We start from the raw sequence: 22,260 nt of genomic DNA, 5'->3' as shown, positions 1-22,260 counted from the left end.
GTCTGTGGAGGAGTGTGAGGGAGATAGCTAGAGGTTGAAGATGATTTGAAGAGACCAGCTTCCCAAACAGGGAACAAAACATGGAGCAGACGGCTAAGTGGAATTCATAGAGTCTGGAAGAGCTCCCTGAAGCCAAGAAGGAAAACCAGGTGCCAAATCAAGAGAAAGTAGTTCGCAGGATGCTGATGGGAGAAGTGAGGGAAGATGCTTTCTAGAGCTGGTTTTTTAGAAAATATTTATTTAGAAAACTATCCACCCCCTGCCCTCCTCCCTCTGTGCTGTGTATTTTGGGCATCATTCGTGACAGTCCAGGGTTGTCTTGTCATTTTTTGGGTCCAGTACATTGGCTCGACTTCCCTGAGAGAGTCCAGTACATTGACTACACTTCCCTGGGAGGCCTTAAGTCCCTCTGACCACTACAGTTCTTGTGTTCAATACTTGTCTGGGCCTCTGCCACTGGGCCTCTGGGTAGAGGTATGAGGGCAGCCCGGCCTCAGTTTACATGCCCCTCCAATGGATCACGGGAGTAGCATCACCCTTCTTGTCCAGAAGGTCAGGGCTGGAAGCGTGGCGAGCTGATGTGAGGCTGGTGGAAGGCATGGGCACTGTATACCATCTCGGGGGGCGAGGGGGTGCCACTGGCCAGCACGGAGCACAGGGGCTCGTGGCTGCTCAGCACTGATGTGAAGTACTTGAGCTCCTCGGTGAGCTGTTTGATCTCTTTTCGGAGAGCTGCGTTCTGTTTCTCCAGGTCCTCACTCTCCTGTAAAGAGACAATCGGCATGATGACTCATGTCGGGGAGGGGTTGGGGGGAGGTGGGAAGGTTGGTGGTACATGATAGCAGAGAGGTGGTACACAGGGGGCTAAAGTTTTCCATCAGCACAGCCATGAAGAGGGCAACTGAGAATTCCTGTGCACATGAGGATGTGTGCACACATACGCATAGATTTGTATGTGGGTGTGCATAAGTATCAGGTTGACCCATGGGCAACTGCTGATTGTTGTCTATTTTGACTAATAGGAATAGCAATTTCACATAAGCTGTCTCTTCCCTGTCACTATAAGAAAACCCCGGAGGCTGGGTAGTTTATTTAGATCAGAGTTCTGAAGGTTTAAGGACATGGCGGCTGAGGGGTGCATGGTGGGGAAATGGATGGGCAAGTGGGGAGCTTAGAAAAGGAGCTTGTGTATAAGAGAGAGGGGAGTTTCTTTAACAATCCACTTACAATACCCAGTCCCATCCCTCACAAGTGAGAGACAAGCTGGGTGTGGTGGCACAGTCCTGTCACGAAGCACGGGGAGGCAGGAGGATTGGGGGTTTGAAGCCAGCCCAGGCTAGAAAGGAAATACAGAGAGACAGTCCCTTGTCACCCTGTCTCTAAATGGATGAGTATTCTCAAGGGCTGGGAGATATGCCTAGTGTGAGGAAGCAAGGGAGCCCTAGGTTCAATCTGCAACACTGAAAAGGAAGGAAGGGAGGGAAGAGAGAAGGAAGAAAAACAATAGAAGAGAAACTGAGAAAGACATTAGTACTTCTTAGTGACATAATCCCCCCTTGTGGCCACCACCACCCCTCAACTCTGCTGTTTCACTAGGGATGAAATACACATACAAGTTTGGTAGGGACAAACCTCAGAAAACCTTGCCGTGGTGTGTGTGTGTGTGTGTGTGTGTGTGTGTACCTCTGGGTTGGCAGTCGGGCCAGCCCCAGAGAGAGGAAAGCAGTTTGTGCCTCTTACTCCCCAACACACGCCAAGTGCCTTGTGTCTGTGGTTGCCTCACACGCTCTGCCTGCTTCGCTCAGGTTCTAGGGTGCTTATAGCCTTTCTGAATATTGAGGATCTACGATGGACTTGGCATTCTATCCTGCTCCCTCCTGCCCACAACGGTTCCAAACCATCCATAAGCCTTGGACAATACCCAGAAGACACTGTGAGCTTCCCTACACCTGTAAATCTCCGATGAAGTTCATTAAACATAGGAAGCGATTATCAATAAATAATCACAGAATGGAACATTTATGACAGTATAGTATAGTTGGAGTTATTTTAAAACGTATGAATTGTTTATCTCTGGAACTTTCCATTCAGTATCCTCAGACCACAGTTGACAGTGGCTAACTAAAACCATAGAGGGTGAAACTTCAAACAAGGAGGAGCCCTGTACTCTGTGCAGAGGCAACAAGCGCTTGGTCCAGAAATGTCTCCCAGTGTTGTGGGGACTGTGTCATTTACCAGCCACCACAGCACGGGGACACAGTAGCTGCTGAGAAACAACAGCTTCTCCAGATAATGGGGTTCCCGGGGGCCTCTCCCAAATCCCCTGAGAGGCAAAGGAACCTCATTTCAGGTCAGAAGCTTGCAGGCAGCTCTTCTGCAGATCTGGGATTTGGGAAGAAATTTGGACTCTGGAATCTGGGCTTTTCTTTTCCATGTGTGTGCACACATGTATGGGTGCAGGTGCACACATGTGTGACACGCACATGGAGGTCAGAAGAACTCCCACTGGCACCGTCCACATTTTGTTTGAGAAAGGATGTCTCATTACCTGGAACTGCCAGTGGCCCTCGGGCTTCCAGGGATCCGCCTCCAATCTCGCCATCGCCCACATTCCAGCCACGGACTCCCCCAGCCCCACTTTTTATATGGGTGCTTGAGAACACAATTCAGGTCCTCCGTTAGCACTTTACCAACTGAGCCAACACCTCAGTTCTGGAAATCTGAGCTTTTAACAGGTGTCTTAAGTCGTTTTAACGGCCGGGCAAGTTTAAAAACCCTATTAAATATGATACAAATAATTAAAGCCTGCTCTAATTATTTAAGCATTTATTAAATGCCCGTTTAAGCTCCAAGTGAACTTAAGTGTTTGTTGACTGACTGACTGATAACATCAATTGTTGGCATGAGAATGTTGACTCAAAAGTATAGTGGTTAGCAGATGTATGATAACTTGACATTTAAAATTAGCCCTAAACGATCCAGCAGGAGTGAGCTGCAGGCTAAGGAGAGATGGGATTTATCAGCTATACTGCCAATCACGGAAACCCAGTACAGTCGGGGTTTCCCTTTTAAGTTGTGGAGGAGCAGAGGACCCTGACATTGCTCATCAAGACGGCTTCCATTTCTTTTGAAGGTCATATGGGAAGGCGCTGAGCCTCAGCGACACTTTGAATGCTCTCTGAGCTAACCAGGGCCCCTAGTCTGGTGCAAAGGAAACCCCCATCTCAAGCGGGCTAAGGGGAGCCGAAAACTGGATGCTCAATCCCTGGCTGCTGTTCCTGCAGGGTGCGGCCAGCTGGGCATTTCGCTGGTTTTTTGTTTTCTGGCACATCCCAGAGGGAGGTCAGCCTTTTACCAGGAAGGCAGCACCCCATTACTGAAAGGTGGGTGAAATGAACCTGGTGGGGCGGTATGCTAAGACGGGAACTGGGGCCCTGAGTCCTGGCCCTTTCCTCGCCCCCTCTGAGAGTTTCCACTGGTTACACCATTTACTGTAAGTTCCGTGCTCCGCAGAGCCTGGGCAAACCCCAAGGCAGCAAGGAGGGACGGACTGGGTGGGCGGGCTCCGATCGTCTCCCCGCCTAGAGGCCGGCCTAGTTTTCGGGAAGTGACTGCAGGGCAAGTCACTAGCAGGCGCTCTGCGGAGCTCCCGCCGGCCTTCTCCTGTCACCTCCTGGGCCTACAGATGCCAAAGCCCACGCTGGGGTAGACCTTACTAACCACTGCCTGCTGCCTCTCACCATGAGGCAAAGTGTGTCTTTACGTCTTAAAGCCAGACAGCTGCTTGCAAGAGGAATGTCTGTAAGCCTTGCAGACACTGGCCACTCCCTAGAGAAAGAGTGACTTGTAGGAGGAAGTGGCTGCTTTGGGCCCCATCCCTCTAAGCTGTAGAGGGCAGCAGGGCCCCTGGAGAGGACTCATCTAGCTAAAGGGACAGTTGGAGGCAGCTGTTTATTCACAAAGACAGTGACTATACCCCTACCCAGCTTCCCGGTGTGAGAAGGGACAGAACTCAGTGAGGGAGAGGGGTGAGGGTGTGTGTGTGTGAAGGAAATGTCCTTCTACTAGGCAGTGTGGAGATCAAGTGAGCCTGCCTCCCTCCCGGCTCCACCTTAGCCTGCTCTCTTCACCTTTCAGAATGTGGTTAGGCCCATCAGGGTTCTCACAAGGGCTGCTGCAGTCAGTATAGCCATCCTACCAAGGAAAACAATTGAGACCTGGAGCAAAACCATACTGCCTGGGTCCCTAAAAACAGGCTGGTGGCAGCAGTTATGAGAGGTGCTGTGGTCCTCACGTGTGTCTCCTCAGAAGCACAAAAGCTTCGAATGCTGGATCCAAAGACCCATAGCCAGGAAGATCTGGGCTCCTACTGGATTCCTCCTTTCTGCCTCTCCTGTATTGAGGGTCTGACTATAGGAGCAAGGAGAAGTCCTCAGCCCCCTGTGCCCTCCCAAGGGATAGCAGCACAACATCACAGAATACCACGGGCTGAGTTGGCCACGCCCCTGAAGCCACAGAATCGCTCACTTCCATCTGCCACCCTGGAAGAGCACTCCATTGAGAGCGTCATCTTTCAACATGAGCCAGCCCTGGCTCCATGACTATGGTGATCATTGGTGGTCTTGGCTGCGTGGCCCCAGGAGGACTCTCTTTTCCTATTGGATGCCAGCTGCTTTGCCTGAAGACAAGATGACTAGTCCAAAAAGATCCTCAGCTGGAGCCTGATATTCCTGACATTGGGTCCTCCAGGGAGCACTAGTAATGTCGGTGACAGGTTCTAACTAACCAGATCTGGGTTAACCTTGCCATTTGGTGGTTATAGGCTACACGGGGCACCCGTCGGGCAGCTAATGTCGACGGCTACAGGAATGGGGGTGTCTCCAGTTTCCCCTTGAATTTCCCAATATTTCAGATTCCAAATTGGCTACCTAAATGTATTAGTAGACTAGTGCCTGTAATCTCCTCCCCAAGCCTTTTGATATTTTTGTGCATGTGCCTATGGGTGTGTCTGGCACCACAATGTAAATAGATGTGCATATATGGTACACACATTTTATTTTTTTGAGAGTCTTATTATGGAGCCTAGCTGGACTGGAACTGACTGTGAAGACCTGGCTGGTCATAAGCTCACAGAAATCAGCCTGCCTCTGCTTCCTGAGTGCTGGGGTTAAAGGAATGTGCCTCATGACCCACCCATTTATGTATTTTATAGATATCATCATATTTAATCTTGGTAACACCACTGCATAACACACCCTTTTACAAAAGAGGAGAAACTGAGGCACAGAGAAGTTAAGCAACCTGTCAGGAGACCACACAGCTTGTAGGCTGCAGCACAAACACCTGTCCTTTGCCTCCTGCCTTGGGAGCCTGTGAGCTTGGATTGTCTCAGGCTCAGTTCACTGGCCAACCTCCCAGTTTCCCTCCCTCCCTCGAGCTGATCCAAATGCTAATGTTCCCAGCTCCCCCTCCCTCACCTGTAGGGTCACCTGATGCCACTTCTATCTATCAAGAGCTGGGGGTGGCTAAGGAGGAGGCGTTGGGGTGTGGGAACATTCTGGGAAATCCCCAATTGGAGGGGCTGCAGAGGAGGTCACTCAGAGCTCCTGAGTGACAGGGGAATCCCCAAACTAGTCCCTCAGCCCCAGGCAGCTGAGCTGGAGAGAGACTGGGAGCAGCTGGCACTGCCTGGCTGGGGTCCAGCCTGAGCTCATGGGGGGGCGGGGAGCTCAGCAGGGACTCCCCAGGCATATGCCTTACAGCTCTGTTCTGCTCTGTTCATGGCCAGCTCTCGAGTGCTTTGACCTTCCTGCATTTTCTTTGAAAAAATTTTATGTGCGTATCTGCATGTCAGTACACCACATATGTGCCTGGTGCCCGTAGAGGCCAGAAGAAGGCATCGGATCCCCTGGAACTGGAGTTACAGATGGTTGCACACCACTGTGTGGGTGCTGGAGTCCATCTGAAAGAGCAGCCTGTGCCAAGCTATAGTTCCAGCTCCACCTTCCTGCATTTTCTAACAGCCATTTCCAGAGGATGAAATACCCTCTGTGGTTTTTTCTGCCCAAAGGAAAATGCACACTATCGTTAGCATGGTGACCTTCCAATTCACATGGCATTTGGAGTTGGTGCCTCCATGTGCCAGACATCAAGTACACGTGGCAAGTGGAGCCCACAGTTCTTGACAACGGTTTCCAATGGAGAGGTGGGCTTGCTCCCCAGGAGAGGGAGAACCGGGCCTCCATCTGCCACCATTGCCTTTCATGGCGGGGAGGAGTCACCACACATTGGGTTCTGGAGTTGGCTTCATTCAGCTCCTGGCCACCAGTAGCTGGTCAGACACCAGTCATGTTTTCGTGGTCCTGTCATAGTCACAGGGTTGGAAGGATGTTACCTGGGCCTCATTTTTTCCATGGGCCTACTAGAGGTTGGCTCACTTAGCGTCCTCCCCAAATACCCCACTGTTTTCAGCTAGAGAGACACAAATACCCAGCTTCCTTGCACCTGGGGCTGTGTGTGTGTGTGTGTGTGTGTGCATGTGACATAATCATGACTGGTGATATGTAGGTAGAGCGCATGTGACATATTTATGACTGTAATATGTAGGTAGAGGCACAGGGACAGGCGTTCTCTTTTCTCTCCATGGTAGAGCTGCTGGGCAAGGACAAACCAATATCCCCGCCAACACAGACTGAGGCCTGGAGGGCCAGCAGCCATCTTGCAGCCTCGAGAGGAGAGCCGAACGGATGACACTGACAGAGACCTGCTCTTTCCATTCCTGAGCTTGGTATGTGAGAAAAAGAAAGCGAGGCCTGCTGCTGCCGCCCCTCCATGGCCTATTTATGACTTGTAGCTGACGGAAATCCTGATGGATGGCTTGCTACCAGGGTACCACAGGAAGCCCAATGTGGAAAAACAGAGAGCAGAGACTTGAAGTGTGTGTCAGCCACGAGGTGCTGGGACCGAGGACATGTATAGCTTATGGACTCCTTCCACATTGGGCTGCATGTCCCTGAGGACTTCTGCCTGTGGCCCAGAGTCTCTGCCATTGGTCACTTTCCCCAGACCATCTCAGCCTCTGCTTTGATTCACACATCATTTCCGAGGTCAGGGGCTTGGGAAGGTCTCCCTGCATCCCTGCCCCGTCCCTGTCCCGAGGTCACTTTCGGCTTTGCATTATTTCTTTTTTTATTTTTGACAAAGCACTTTTCAAGCTGTGTGATTACCAAGCACACATGCAGACTCCACATTGTCTAGACTCCACCCTCTGTCTCTTAGAGGCCCCAATTTCATTGTTACAAATGGGGTGTAGGCATCAAGATTTTAAAAATACTTCCCTGGTGAGCCCAGTGCTTAGCCAGATTGAGAATCATATTCACTGCAGATACTTAAAAAGAGTATAATAGCAGAACTAATCACTATTTAAATGTATTTCATGTTTTATCTCATTAAATATATTTTTCTCTTTTTCTATCTCTCTTTGTTTTGTTTTTCTCTCTATAGTCTAGGCTGTCCTGGAACTCACTCTGAATGCTGGGATTAAAGGTGTGCACCACCACCGAGCTATGTTAAGTATATATTTTCATAGGTAGCATAAAACAGAGTCTTAGGAGTTGAATGAACATTTCTAAGTTAAAATTTTTCTAGAATACTTTGACATTTAAAGACGATAGATTATTGGTGAAAACAAGAGTTCAGAACAGCTCTTTTTTTTTTTTTTTTTTTTTTTTTTTTTTGGTTTTTGAGACAGGGTTTCTCTGTGTAGCCCTGGCTGTCCTGGAACTCACTCTGTAGACCAGGTTGGCCTCGAACTCAGAAATCTGCCTGCCTCTGCCTCCTGAGTGCTGGGACTAAAGGCGTGCACCACCAATGCCTGGCTCAGAACAGCTCTTAAAGTGCTAAACTTATTCATTGTTATTACATGTATGTATGATGTATGTGTGTGAGGGCAGACTCGAATGAGTGGCAGGCCTTTGGAGGTCAAAGGTTACCTTCCCGGCGTCAGTTCTGTGAGTTCAAGGCTGTGCTACAAGTGCATTTACTCTATCAGTATTGCCCCGGTCCCAGCACCCCTTGTTCTTGGGATGGCAAGGCTAGAGGTGGGGATCTGTGTGAATTCACCAGTTAAAACTCGCTCACACTAGGTCCCTTTGGATTGGTGAGCTCCTACCAGGGCAGAGAAGGAAGTTGCCATGGTCTCCATGCATTGGTCCTCAGCGATGCGACAGAGACAGCACAAAGTAAATGCTCAGCAAAATCTGGTTCCTTGCTTGCTAGCTTGGAATGTGACAAATGCTTGTGACAGTGTCTACTCAGTAGACCTATGACATCTTCGAGGCTAGCGGGGAGTGTTTAACCCAACACTCCAGCACCTTTGTAACTCGGTGCAGATACAAAAGAATCTAAGAGGCTCCTTTTTCAAAAGGCCCAGCCATATAGAGAATAGCACTGCTTGACTTTGAATGTAATTTCCCTCCTTGGTATTTGACTTTCCCGGATCAGACCAACCCAAGGAGGCTGGAGCGTTGACCATAGAGTTCTCATGAACCCACAGACAGAAGGGCATAGTTCTTTCTCACAAGTGACAAGACAGCAGGTTGATTTATGTGCCAAGACCAACTTTTGCATGAGCTGAGCAGACAAATCAACACCCCAGCTGGAGCTCTGCTTTTCTCCCCAGTAGAGATGAAAATTCTTACTTTCTCTCTAATTCAAGGCTTAAGAGTCTTAGGCCTCGTGCTGCTTAGGAGGCCTAGGCCGGGTGGGAAGGGGTGGGAGCAGCTTGGGATGGCAGGGTGGTAGGGTAGAGGATGTAACCTGATCCTGTTGTTCTGATTAATGGCGAGCTGTCAAACTTGTTCATATTTATACCACAGACTTAGTGCTTTCATCAGCCTTGGCCAGAAAGAAGCAGCTGTCTGCTATGGTCAACAGTTAATAATAGAGAAAGCTCTCATTTGAGTGTAATGTGGCCAATAAACTCACTGCAGCTGACGTTACTTGACATGATCAGTGAACAATACAATGGGCAGTGTTAATTGAACTCAGTGGATTAAAACACACACAGACACACCACACACACACACACATATACACATTCACACATATATACATATACACACATATACATATACACATATACATACACATACACACACACTCACACAGAGGTATCAGTATCAGAGGATGTAGATCAGGGAGAAGGGAATGTATTGGTGAGAGTGGGGACAGAGAGTGATCAATATGTACTGCTTATATGTATGAAATTGTCTAAGAATTAATAAAAGCTGGTCGCCCTAAAAAAAGTCTCAGGTTGAGAGCAATCCCCAGCCTGGATCCCAATGGTCTTTGTGTGTTCCAACTTCCCATCTTCCGTCCTTGTACTACATATCTGGTTTATCCTTGTCACCCCGACTCTGGCTTAACATTCTGTTTCTGATGCTTCATGTGTGTTTGGCCCCAAGTCTCTCCATAGGCGCCGTTTCCCCAGCTCTTCCCAGCCTCCTCTGTGGTTTGCAGTTGATCCTCGGTGTCAAAGCGGTTTTCATGATGTGTAGCTAGTGAGATTCTGAATTTGGTTTCCAGACCTACAGTTGAATGTAAAGCCCATGAGACCAATGGCTTAGGCTTCCACGCTGGGCACACATGCAGGCTGGCAAATGCTTGCAGGGCAGATGGGTTATTTGGGCTGGTGGGAGCTTCAGAGCTGAGAGGCTGCTCAGCCCTCACAGCCTGCTGGAGCTCCCAGCTAATCCATGAATGTGAGGCACGGTCATGTGTCACTTGAGCCCTTCCAGTTGCTGGGAATGGCCTTTTGGTCCTAATCTGCTTGGCTTTGAACTCTATCTTTTCCTTTGCACTAGTGAGTGATCCAGGTCACTGTCCTTGGTTCTCCCAAGCTTTCTGGGGATGGCTCAAGTTCATCTCTGCTGTCCTGGTATGATATTTGCTAGGACTCCTTTTGCATTCCCTAAAGAGCTCCAGTTTAGAGGATAAATTATAATCTCCTGCCAAAACCTAACAGCGATACTTCTCCCTCAGTTTCCTTCAGAGTTCTCAACTTTGGCCATCTTCTTTACACACACACACACACACACACACACACACTTGTGTATATATGTGTATACAGTATAACTATATTAAAGATTAATTAATTTGAGATAGGGTCTCACTATGAACCCCTGATGGCCTGGAACTTGCTATATAAACCAGGCTGGCCTCGAAATCAGAACCATCTGCTTCTGCCTCCTGCTGGGATTGAAGGCTTATACCACCTTGCCTAGCCTTCGAGAGCTTTTAAGATAAGATGGTAAGGCACCCATAATCCTAGCTCCTAACACCTGTTCGCATCGCTGCTTACTAGCATCCTGTTTTTTCAAACAAAGTGTATACTTCTTTCTGTAGAAGCTCAACCCTAGTGAAAAGATAATTTGTCTTTTGCCTTTTTTATAACTTTGTAATGGCTACAGTGTCACAAGTACTGTGCTTCATGGCCACCTCATCAGGTGCATGATCAGGAATTTACTTGAGATGGTTGCCTGGTATGGGACATTCTGATGGCTGTCAAAATATCCCTGTTGTAAATATCACTAGAAATGCCACCTTGATGCATCCATAATGTGTTGTGAGACAGTATAACCAACAGTGAGTGCCTGCCCAAGATGACTACAGCTCCTGAGATGTAACATTGCTGGACCTGAAGCCACCCAGAGCAGGCACAGAGAAACACGGGATGCCAGGCTTTCTAACGGAAGTAATTGTGCCAACTAGTTTTGTGAAGATTTCTTAACGTCATCTTACTGGTGCAAGCTGTCAACTTCTAATGAAGCAAAAAAAAAAAAAAACTTTTAAAAAAAGAACCTAATACTTCAAAACCAAATGGGGGTAACTCTTCTATTCAGGGGGTAGCTGGCAAGTTTCAGATGTCATAACTGGAGGGAGACGGATCTAGTGGCATCTACTGGGTAGAGTTTTCATTTTGCAGTGCACAAGACAACCATACATAGTAATTATCAGAATTATTAGGAGACCTGGGGGTGTAGGCCTACAATCCCAAGCTGCTTTGGAAGCTGAGGCAGCAGTACTGAAAGTTCAATATCTGCCTGGGCTAAACAGTGAGTTCAAGGCCAGCTGGGGTAGCTTTGTGATACCTTGTCTCAAAATTTTAAATGTGTGTGTGTGGGGGGGGGGGGTTGTAGTTCAGCCATAGAGTGTTTGCCTGGCATGCATAAGGCCTCAGGTCTAGTCCTTAATACCAAGGAAAAATAGGAATATATGAGACTCAAACTGTCAATCACCCTGAGGTTGAGAAACCCTGTCTCAATGTGTACTGTTTTTGTCATCAGAATTGAAAATTAGGTTATTTTCATTTGGGTAGGAAAAATGTGTGTAAGCTTTCTGTGTAGTTTCTGCCCACTTAGTGATGAATGTCTTGATGTTTTTCTCTCAAAGGATGTTTTTCTTTCTTAGTATACATATTAAATCATCATGTATTTAATTTAATGACAATATATTCTTCAAAAATACCATCAGCCTTTTGGGGTCCTGCCTTTACATCTTCTATTTAACGGGGCCTTTAAATTCTAGGCCTAGGCTGGTGAGACGGTTAAGAGCACTGGCTGCTCTTATAGAGGACCTGGGGTCAATCCCCAGCACCCACGTGGCAGCTCACAATGGTCTGTAACTCTAAGTCCAGAAGATCTGCCACCCTTGTAACAAGCACGCAGGCAGAACACCAATCAATGCACATATAAATAAATCATTCTTTAAACTCTAGGCTTTATCCACTGTAACTCCTTTTATGGTCTCTCCCTGTTGGTAAAATGTTTTGGAAGTAATGAGAGCCTTGTGTAAGCATCCTGACTATCAGTCTACTTCTTGGCTAACCCTTTGCAAAATCATAGATAGGAACAACAAACAAAACAAACAAAAACAAAACTAAGGATGTCACAAAACAGATGCAGGCTGGTAAGGAAGCAAGAACTTGGGGTCCTTTTGTGTCCCCAAGAAAGACACTGATTTCCTCATTGGTAACATGACAGGTTGGCCTAAAAACCCCAACTTTTCGTTTTTAACGCTTTGATCCTATGAACCAGACAGTGTGGCCACAATTATTGGCATTTCCTCTGAAAGCTATTATGGGGCCCCATGGTGAGACTATGGAAAGACAAGCCGAAAGGAACCTTTATCCTGTGGACCAGTCCACTGATGTGGGAAGCAGAAGCCATTCCTGGTGCCGCTGAGGAGAGCCTCCTGACACCTGTTGAATGGGGTATCTGTTGGGTTGTGACCTGGTACCAACAATCCAGTTCAGCCACACATTCCTCAAGTCTGGGGCCCTCCCACCCTAACGGAGCAGCCCATCGTCCTTGGATAAGCAGTTGAGGTGGTAAATTGCCTTGGTGTGTTCTTCCCCAACTAAAATAGCTGATTTGTAAAGACTCTGGGGCTATTTCTGATTGTTTAAACAGCACATTTAAGTCACAATAACACTGCAAAGAGCACCAGGAGGAAGGCAAGCTACCCAAACCCAGGCACTCAGAAGTAACTACCATTGGTATTTTGGAGACTATGTTTCCATCCCCAAACCTTGCAAGTTTCACATTAGCAGATGGCGCTCTGCACACTCCCCCTGGCTTGATTAACTCAATTCAGCCTCATAGACATCTTTCTAAGTCTATACACAAAGATCTCCATGGTCACTTCTAGTGCCAGCCTCAATTTCTATTGCATAAGTGGATCACAGTCTGTTAAATATCCTGTTAACCATCTGCCTAGTTTTATGACATCCATAAAGTGTTTGCGTTCAGATATCCATGTTTCCAGCACCCTCATCTATGGACTTTGCCTTACAATGTTATAACGAGAAGGACTGTGTCCAAAGGTTATTCTTGTGTACACTATTAAAATGGAACAATCTTCTAAAAACCAGTGTATAAATATTATACATACAATGTATCACATATTTATATAGAGAAAGATCTATATATACCCACACACATACAGCCAGATAGAGAGAGAGAGAAAGAGAGAAAGGGGAGGGTAGACAGACAGACAGACAGACAGCAGCAGATAGACCTTTCTTTACTTTCTTGACCAAGCCTAAGATGAGCAGGGAAAAATAAGCATTTCAGAGTGCATTGCTTAAATAGAAACAAGACAAGACAAAACCTTAGCAGGAGATGCAAGGACACAGATAGATGTTTGTGTTTACAAAGGAGGGCTCTGAAGTTCAAGCTGTCCAACCTTCCGCAGATTGATTAATGCAAAGAATTTGTTCTTTTCAGATCAAGTGCAACCCCACTGGTAGGACACTAATGCACTGAATGTGACGATGGCCAGGTGTTCAATGACTTTTTTTTTTTTTTTTTTTTTTTGGTTTTCGAGACAGGGTTTCTCTGTGTAGCCCTGGCTGTCCTGGAACTCACTTTGTAGACCAGGCTGGCCTTGAACTCAGAAATCCGCCTGCCTCTGCCTCCTGAGTGCTGGAATTAAAGGCGTGTGCCACCATGCCCGGCTAATGACCATATTTTAAATAGAAATTCAGAGAGGCAGAGATGCCAGGGAGGCGTCTGATTCACTGGCTCTAAATTAAGCATTTAAAAGGTGAAACTAGTCAGAATGTCCCTTCCTGTTTTATTGTTTTACAGATCTATGAATCTGTTAGTTAACAAACCTCAGGATGTGGTCTCCTAGAGACAGAGAATGAGAAATGTTGGAGGAACCTCACAGCCTTGTTTCCCCGCCACCTCAGCAAGCCAAGAACAATGCGCTTGCTGAAAGCTTGCTCCCAGTGTCCCTGGGAGCTAATATCTTTGGGAATTTCTCAATTATTTAATTTCCTCCAAGGGTCCTCATTGTTCACAGCATCAACTCAGTCTACATGATTTTTCTGTTTTATGTGATTTTACAAATCACAGACATCGCCTGTCCTGAACTGTGGTGGGATTACTTCAGGAGCCCACAGCAGTCATCTCCTGCCTCATCTTCACAGAAAGGAGCCACCCCGTTCCTACTCCAGTTTCCAGATCCGGCACGGGCGCCCAAGCTCCCTGGAGACCAGGTGCCACTTGCCAACAGCACACTCTGGGAGACTCTGCTGTCCAACCCCCACCTCCTCTGCTTGGAGCCCCTCTCCAGAGCAATGCTTTTAAACTGATCTCAGTTCTCTCCACCCCAACCCTGACCCTGACCCAGGACATTGACTCAAAATCCCCCTATGATGGAAGATTCCAGAAGGCTCCCACTCTCAACTGGCTGGCTGGCCACAGGAAAACGACTTGCCATTCCTTAGAGTGTTCCATCTAGTGCCACGGAGCTTAGAGTTACTCAAATCTTAGCTACTCCTAACTGACATAAAAAAGGATTGAAAATGCAAAGGACACTCCTCCTGTCTTTTAACTTCAGTGTGACTTTTTGAAAATGATATTAATAAGTTCGGGTGATCCATTTGAAACTTGCCTGTATACTTATGCTCAGACAGATTAAAAAGTGTGGCTTGGCGCAAACTACTCTTGCACTTTTCTTACTTAAGAGTCTGGGAACCAGGGACCAGTAAGACAGCTCAGTGGGTGAGAGTGCTTGCTGCCAAGTCTTTTTTTTTTTTTTTTTTTTTGGTTTTTCGAGACAGAGTTTCTCTGTATAGCCCTGGTTGTCCTAGAACTCACTCTGTAGACCAGGCTGGCCTTGAACTCAGAAATCCACCTGCCTCTGCCTCCCGAGTGCTGGGATTAAAGGTGTGCGCCACCACTGCCCGGCTGCTTGCTGCCAAGTCTTATGACTTTAGTTTGATGCCTGGACCCAACACAGCGGAGGGTGAGAACCGACTCATCCACACATGCATGCACTCCCCCACAATAAACAAACAAACAATAAATAACTGCAACGTAGAAAGCTTTAAAGAGGAACTGGACAGATGGCTCAGTGATTAAGGGCATCTACTGCTCTTGCAGAGGACCCGAGTTCAATTTCTAGTACCTGTGGCCATGGGACCAATATCCCCTTCTGTCTTTTATGGGCACCTGCACTCATGTACACATACCTCACCTTCCATAACTTAGAAAAACTGTTTTAGAAAAGAAAACGATAGTTTTTCCACACTCAGAAGCAACTCACTTAACAGTCCCATAACAGCACACTCAGAATGGACCAATAGTGTTCATTCAACCCCCATTCTCCTAATGAATATGTAACTAGTTTCCAGTCATTCAGTGGTGTACAAGTCCCTGGGTTCAATCCCCAGTGCCACTAAACAAAAACCAAGAGAAACCAAGAGAAACACATCAACAATCAACAATGACTCACACTCAGCCGCAGAGAGCTGCAGCATCTGTGCTGTGCTTGTGGTGTGGACGGATTCTGGACAGCACACTGCTGGGAGACAGGGGAGGTGCCCCTGCCACCTGAGTGAGCCTGGTCAAGCTGCCGAATTAGGGGGTTATAGCAACTTGCCCTGCTAAGGGAATGTGATGCTCACTCTCCGTCTCCCTTGGCCGTTTCCTGGGTCAGCTCCATCTTTCACCTCTGTCAGCCTGACAAGGAAGCCTTACATTTGCCCTCACTGGCATTTTCCCGAGGAGGCCTGGCGCATCCTTACATGCATAGGTACATTCTGTTTCTCCCTTTTCCTCACTTTATAGTCCTTTTTTTTTTTTTAAAGATCAATCATTTCCCTCGATATAGAGTTCCGACATATGTAGTAAAACCGCCTTTCTGGCTCACGAATTTTCTAGATGATTCCCTCCTGGCTTTCCATTTGCCTTTGATTTTGTATATAATATTTTGAAGAATGAAAGAAAAACTTCAGCTGGGTAGTGGTGGCACATGCCTTTGATCTCAGCACTTGGGAGGCAGAGGCATGCAGATTTCTGAGTTCGAGGCCAGCCTGGTCTACAGAGTGAGTTCCAGGATAGCCAGGGCTACACAGAGAAACCCTGTCTTGGAAAAAACCAATAACAAATAGAAAGAAAGAAAGAAAGAAAGAAAGAAAGAAAGAAAGAAAGAAAGAAAGAAAGAAAGAAAGAAAGAAAGAAAGAAAGAGAGAAAGAGAGAAAGAGAGAAAGAGAGAAAGAGAGAAAGAAAGAAAGAAAAGGAAGAAAGGGAGATAGAGAGAGAGAGGTTAACTTCATCCTTTTTTCAAGATGGGCGTCTCACTATGTAGATGAAGCTGGTCTTTAGCTCAGAGATCCACCTGACTCTGTCTCCCAAGTGTTAGGATTGAAGGCCTGTGACACCATGCCCAGCCAAATTTTTTAATTTTTGATGCATGTATAAATCATATTTGTATATCAATTTTCTTTTATTATTTTCTATCTTATTTGAAAATTTTTCATGCCAAGATACATTTCCAAATTACATATTTCCCCCCAAGACTTCTTTAGTTTCCTTTAAAAATATTTAAACTGTCTGTGCATTGTATAAGGAATGAAAGACCTGGCCTTTTGTCTCTTCAAGTGACTTGCCAGGTGTCCCAACTCTATTAGATAATTCGACCTCTCTGACTAGGTTGATATGTCATCCTAATTATCTTATGTTTACATCTGTGTCTGGGAAACCATCACGTATATCTCATAATCGAAACAGAATCACAAATTAATTATGTGCAGTTAATCAATGCTGGGAACATTGTAACACAGTTGTCGCAGGAGGCCCCTCCCCACCTCTGTCATTTAAAAAGCAATCAGCGTGCCATGCATGATGATAAGACAGGTATTCAAAATGCTTCATTGTAAGTTTCTCATGCTCTCACAGAAGAAGTTAGGCAACAGAGACCAGGGGGCTGAGTTTACAGGAAGGCAATCTGCAGCTAGAGATAGGAGGCCCTTCTCCTGTGCCAAGAGGGAGGCAGCACTCTGCTATTAGAGGTGACTGGGCGTGCCCTGGAGACCTTCTGCCAGGAGTGAGTGTGGCAGGGGATTCTCAGGCATCAACTGTGTCTGCTCTTTACAGCTGTTATGAAGTCTCTCAGCACTGAGATGATGTGGAGAAAAAGTATACACACATGCATGTGCATGCATCTCACACACACACTCACACACATACTCACATTACACACGATACACACTCACACACACACGGTACACACACACACTCACACGCTACACACACAATACACACGGCACACAATACATGCATGTAATATGTACATATATACATACTTGGAAATACACGTAATACACGTACATTTTTATATAAAATTATGCAATGTACATATGTGTGCCTGCTCAGTCTCAGTTTTCACACCTCTTACACTATTACTATAACTTTGATTGCACAGAATCTTCTGAGTATTTATTTACTCTATGCCAGGCTCCATACTGAGCTTTTCGCCTGCACTGTCTCTATAAGCAGTTCCTGTCATTTCCCATTCTATAGATAAGGGCCCCAAGGCTAAGGACCATGAAGAATGCATGTGGGTCCAGACACACAGACAGCAATCGGCAGAGCGGTGGTTCAAGTCTGGCCTCCCTGCCAGAGAGAGGCTGAGCTCAGCTTCCTTCTTTTAATATTACAAACAGGAGTTTGCCCATCCAGGACATTGTCTACTTGCACAAACAAGACGGAGTTTATCATAAGTGTGGCTTTCTTGCTCTATGGAATATTAACTAAGAACTCAGATAGAAAAAGTCAGTTTCAGATAGTGTGAGATTTTAAGCCCCCAGGAAATCTCGAAGGGTTTGAGTACCGGGGCAGACACTGAACACTCAGACTGTTGGTCTGTTTGTGCCGAGTGCTGTTTATTCTTTCTCGTGTTATTTCTGACACACATTTGCCAATTGAAAATGATGTTAGCACGTACTGGAGACTATATTAAGAACCTATCAAACAGAGCAGAAGCACAGGCAGAGCGACTAGGGCAGACCGTTCTCAGTGTCCTTAGGCTGAAAGAAGTGGCGTTATCCTCCCCTTTGTCTTCTAAAACTGTATGTTACTTATTCTTTTGTTGCATGTGTATGTGCGTGTGGTGTGTCCATGTGTTTTTCTTGTATGTGGGCACGCGTGTATATGGATGCACATGCTTGTGTGAGGCCCAGGGTTGAGGTCAGTATCTTCTCCCATCACTTTCCAACTTCCGTATTGAGAATCGAGGCAGAGTCTTTTGCTGAACCTAAAGCTTGCTGCTTTGACTAGTCTGGCTAGCCAACGTACTCTAAGATTCCCCATCTCCACCTCCCATGAGCTGGGATTACACTGTCAGGCTGCCACATCCATTAAGCTTTTCAGCTTTTTTTTTTTTTTTTCTCTTTTGACACAGGGGCTCTCTATGTAGACCTGGCTATCCTGGAGCTCACTGTGTAGACTATGCTGGCTTCAAATTTGTAGATATCCACCTGCTGCTTCTGCCTCTTGCCCATTTGACTGTTATGTGGGTTCTGGGGATTCTGACCCTCATGCTAGAATGGCAAGCATTTTACCCCCTGAGCCATTTCCCCAGCCCCAGAGTATTGATCCCTGATAAAATTAAAGCAGCCCTTAGCCATGCTAAACATGAGATCATTATCAGCTTATTTGGGTTTGGCACCTATTGCACTTTTAACATCGAAGGAAATTTCTAGAATATTAGCAGTTTGGAAATGTTTCAGGAGGAAGGGCAGGGAGAAGGATGCGATGAAGATGGAACGGTTGAGCAAGAACACAGTGAAAGGGGCAGACTGTAAAAAGGAAAGGTATGAAGGGTGGGAACATTGCGCCCAGTCAGGACTCAGGGTCGCTGGTCCAGGCCATGGGTCTCCCAAGTGAGACTGCAGCTCATCCCCTCCCTGCTAGACCAGGATGGTGATTGTCCCAAGTAAGTGCTTTGAAATTTTGTCTTTAGCAGACCCTAGAGAGACCATTAACAATGTAAATCTCAACACAGAACTTTCTCCATGCTCAGGGAAAAAAAAATAAGGGCAGCATCATCGACCTCCTTCTCCCAAAGGCAAGTGGGCTTGGGTGGCAGAGGGATGAGATGTGCAGCTCTGAAAGAATGGGTTCCCTGAAGCACTTAACATCTAACTTCCTCTCAGCATCAGTGTTCTGCTCACAGTGGCTCAGGAAGGACGACACCCTCTCTGCTGTCCCTTTCCACACAGGTGGCTCTGCCTCCCATGAAGCCTTGAGGCTGTCAACATCCCACACATCTACTCTTGCACTCTCCTGGGCCAGAAAGGTTCAGTCTCCGGTGCTGTTCTCTGCTACTGAATGTTTTCATACATGCATGGGAGAGCGGAGCCTTTTCCACAACCTGACCCCTGCAGCTCTTGCCCTCTACTACTCTCCCCCAATACTTAGCTCTACCACAGCAGAATCATCAGAGCTGGGCCCCACCACAGCCTCACTGGTATGGGACGCAGAGCCTAAGGGCAGGAGCATGGTAGGAAGTGTGGGTACTCACCAGGTGAAGGGTGTCGGCTTTCTGTGTCTGTCTCTGTCGGCTCTTCTGGGCAGCAATGCGATTCTTCTCTCTCCTCTGAACTTTCCTCACATCATCAGATGAGTCCTAGGAAGCAGAGATATCAACAGTAGGTCTGATCGTTCCTCTTAGTCAAAATAGGACATTGGTTTCCTCCCTCCCTCCCTCTCTCCCTCCCTCCTTTCTTCCCTTCCTTCCCGGTCCTCAGTTCTTTCTGTATTGTCCATTCCCCTTATTTACAAAAGGCCTGTACCCAAAGACATTTTCTTCAGCATCCCCTGCTACCCACCCTTGGGTCTCCTGTGGTCTTCTTATGATCAAAAGCTACTCAAAAGTGAAGAGAAATTGAAGCCTCAGGAGGGCTACTTTGGGAAATTCCAGTTAAGATGCCATCACTTCTGCTCTCTCCAGAGCTGTTCTAGCTTCACTCTGTGTGTGTGTGTGTGGGGGGGTGAGTGTGTGTACATGTGTGTATACATATGTATGCATGTGAGGTGTGTGTGTGTGTGTGTGTGTGAGTGTGTGTGTGTGCATGTATATATGTGCATGTGTGTGCGCGTGCTAGAACCTTCTTGATGCTCCTTTTGCTGTTGTCTTTGAGAACTCCGCTGAGCATTTACCATGTGCCAACTTCTGTACAAGCGCTTTCAGAGACGCTGTGCTTCAACTCCCCAGCTTTCTGAGCAGGCACCATCTTTTCTATTTTACACAGTACGAAGCTGAGGTTCTCCACCCTGATCCCTGAGCTCATGGACATCCAGGGGTATGATATCTTTCTGGCACCGATGCTAAATCCTTTCTGAGAATCCCCCCTTGACTATTCATTTCATTGTGCTGCACCCCTAGGCAGAGGGCGCCGCCCAGATCTCTGTTTTATTCGGTCCATCATTGTGCAGACATCTTGAGACCTTCCTAGTCCTGAACATGATGCCTGCTACAAATGAGGTAACCCCCCAAAAAATCATTTTATGAAGTGCAGGTCGCCTGCTTTAGTGAGCCACTGATGGGTGCTTTGGAGGACACGGTGCTCTTTGGATGCTTTCTAAGTATCTCCTATAGAAGATCAGGGAAGAGAAGCCCTTCTGCATCCCCACCCTGTCACCTACCTCCACTGGCCTGAGGGGCAAAGACCCTTGGGTCAGGCTCTGATTCCCTCCCCTCTTTACTCAAACTTTCCAGGTCATTCTAGCAGGCAGACATTGGGTTAGAGAGGGCAAGGAAGCAGTATCTTCCTTTAATGTGCTAAGGGACTAGGTTGCCATGGAAGCTGTGAGTAATTCCCTTCTTAAGAAGAGATTGGGGTACCATCTTCCAGGCAGTCTGAGTTGCTCTGATACCATCGTGAGCGAGGGACTATCTCCCTCTTGAGGTCTTCACCAGTATGGCTTTTGATGAGGGCTTGTGACAGATGTGAGAGCCGGTGGTCAGGTCGTTTAAGTTTATTTTGTTTGTAGCGTTTTGCTGGATGTGTGTGAGGCAAACACTCTACCTCTGAGCCCCTGTGTGCTAAGGAAAGAATGTAGTTTTTAAGATGAGATGTAAAAAAGTTTAATCCATGGGTCTATGTTGGATGAGGAGGAGAAATGTCTAGAGCAAGGGGCATCAGGAACGTGGTAGAGAGAGACCCAGAAACCACAAGGTGAGAAAGGCATCCCATCGGAGGCATCTCTCAGTCTGAGACATTTTGGCTTGGTATCAGTCAAGAGTCTAAGAGTCTCAGAATCTTTCCCTCCATCCCTGGTTTTTCAGGGATGATATTAGCTACTAGTGAAAGTCTCTGACATGCCTCCTGGACCATGGCCTTCTTTCTTCTATCTGGAAGCCACAGGGGGAAAAAAATGATACAGGTTGTGGCTTTAGCCTCCCTTCCCACGGACTGCTGGAGTTACTGAGGCAGTCCTCAGGCAGATCTCGCCACTCTTCTCCTCCTGTCTACCTTGCTTTGATTTGTTATATTTCTCTTCCCTGACCTCAGTTCTGTCTTGCCACTTGCTTGGCTTTTCCTGGAAAGCTACAACTCTAGGATTTGGGTGGAGCCTGAAGCATCGATCTACTGGAACATTCCTCTGCTTATGGTTGACCATACTTCTAAGGTCTGTGATATTCACCCTGCCCCCAGCTTCCTAGAAAGTTTCACGGTGGGAACCTAAGTAGCAGAGACGAGGGGAAAGAGAGGCTTTTGTGGCGGGATGCGAAGGCTTCAGCCCTTGGACCTCTGTATAGCAAACACCACACGGTCCAGAGTCTGCTAGAGAGTTCCTGCCACGAGCTACTTCCTTCCCCAGCCAGAGCTCCCTGGGCAGGACAAGGGAGCCTACCCCTCTTCCACCACCCCCGGAAAATCAGAAGGCAAGGCATGCGGGGCGGGGGGACGAAGTGGGTACCTGTTTGCCAGGGGGAGGAGAGCGGCTGAAGCTGGAGTCACTGCTGTCGGAGCTGTGAGGCATGGTTCTAATCTTCCGGGCTCTCCCACACCGTCCCAGATGCCTCTGGGCGATCTTCTCACTAGCTGGCTCCCCTTCTTGACTGCTAGGGGGCCACTAGCACACCACCTTCCACAGGTACCTCCCCTGCTTGCCCAACAGCAACCTCTGACAGACCCCTGCGTCCTCCTCTCTCTCGGGTGCAGAGGGACTGCTCCCCACAGGGACATCTCGCTGCTTTGGGGCTTGCGCACAGGCCCTCTCTTGTGGTTTCTGGTAATTCAAGCTGGAAGTCACATGGGCGGAAACGTCAACAAGTTAGAAAGAAGGTAGAGAGAAAATACACATCTGGGAAAAGACCACAGAATTAGGTGAAAGAAAAAAAAATACACAAACCCCCAGTATCTTCCGGCAGGCAGTTTGAAAGGCAGAGCGAGCGCTCTT

The 22,260-nt window shown here is 47.2% G+C and overlaps 1 protein-coding gene across 1 annotated transcript; it reads right to left on the bottom strand.

The window, feature by feature from the left end:
* Nucleotides 1-283: 283 nt before the first annotated feature.
* Nucleotides 284-22,059, bottom strand: Batf (basic leucine zipper ATF-like transcription factor). Its single transcript, XM_021179679.3, has 3 exons — nt 21,778-22,059; nt 19,376-19,480; nt 284-763 (listed from the first exon to the last, which is right to left on the bottom strand). The coding sequence occupies exons 1-3, from the start codon at nt 21,838-21,840 to the stop codon at nt 554-556; spliced, it is 378 nt and encodes a 125-aa protein (XP_021035338.1). The 5' UTR covers nt 21,841-22,059; the 3' UTR covers nt 284-553.
* Nucleotides 22,060-22,260: the final 201 nt, after the last annotated feature.

The sequence above is a fragment of the Mus caroli genome, unplaced genomic scaffold, assembly GCF_978045245.1.
Source record: "Mus caroli unplaced genomic scaffold, Mus_caroli_1 scaffold_14, whole genome shotgun sequence".
NCBI classification, from domain to species: Eukaryota; Metazoa; Chordata; class Mammalia; order Rodentia; family Muridae; genus Mus; species Mus caroli.
Note: the sequence above shows the minus strand (reverse complement) of the source record. Positions and strands in the feature narration are given on the sequence as shown.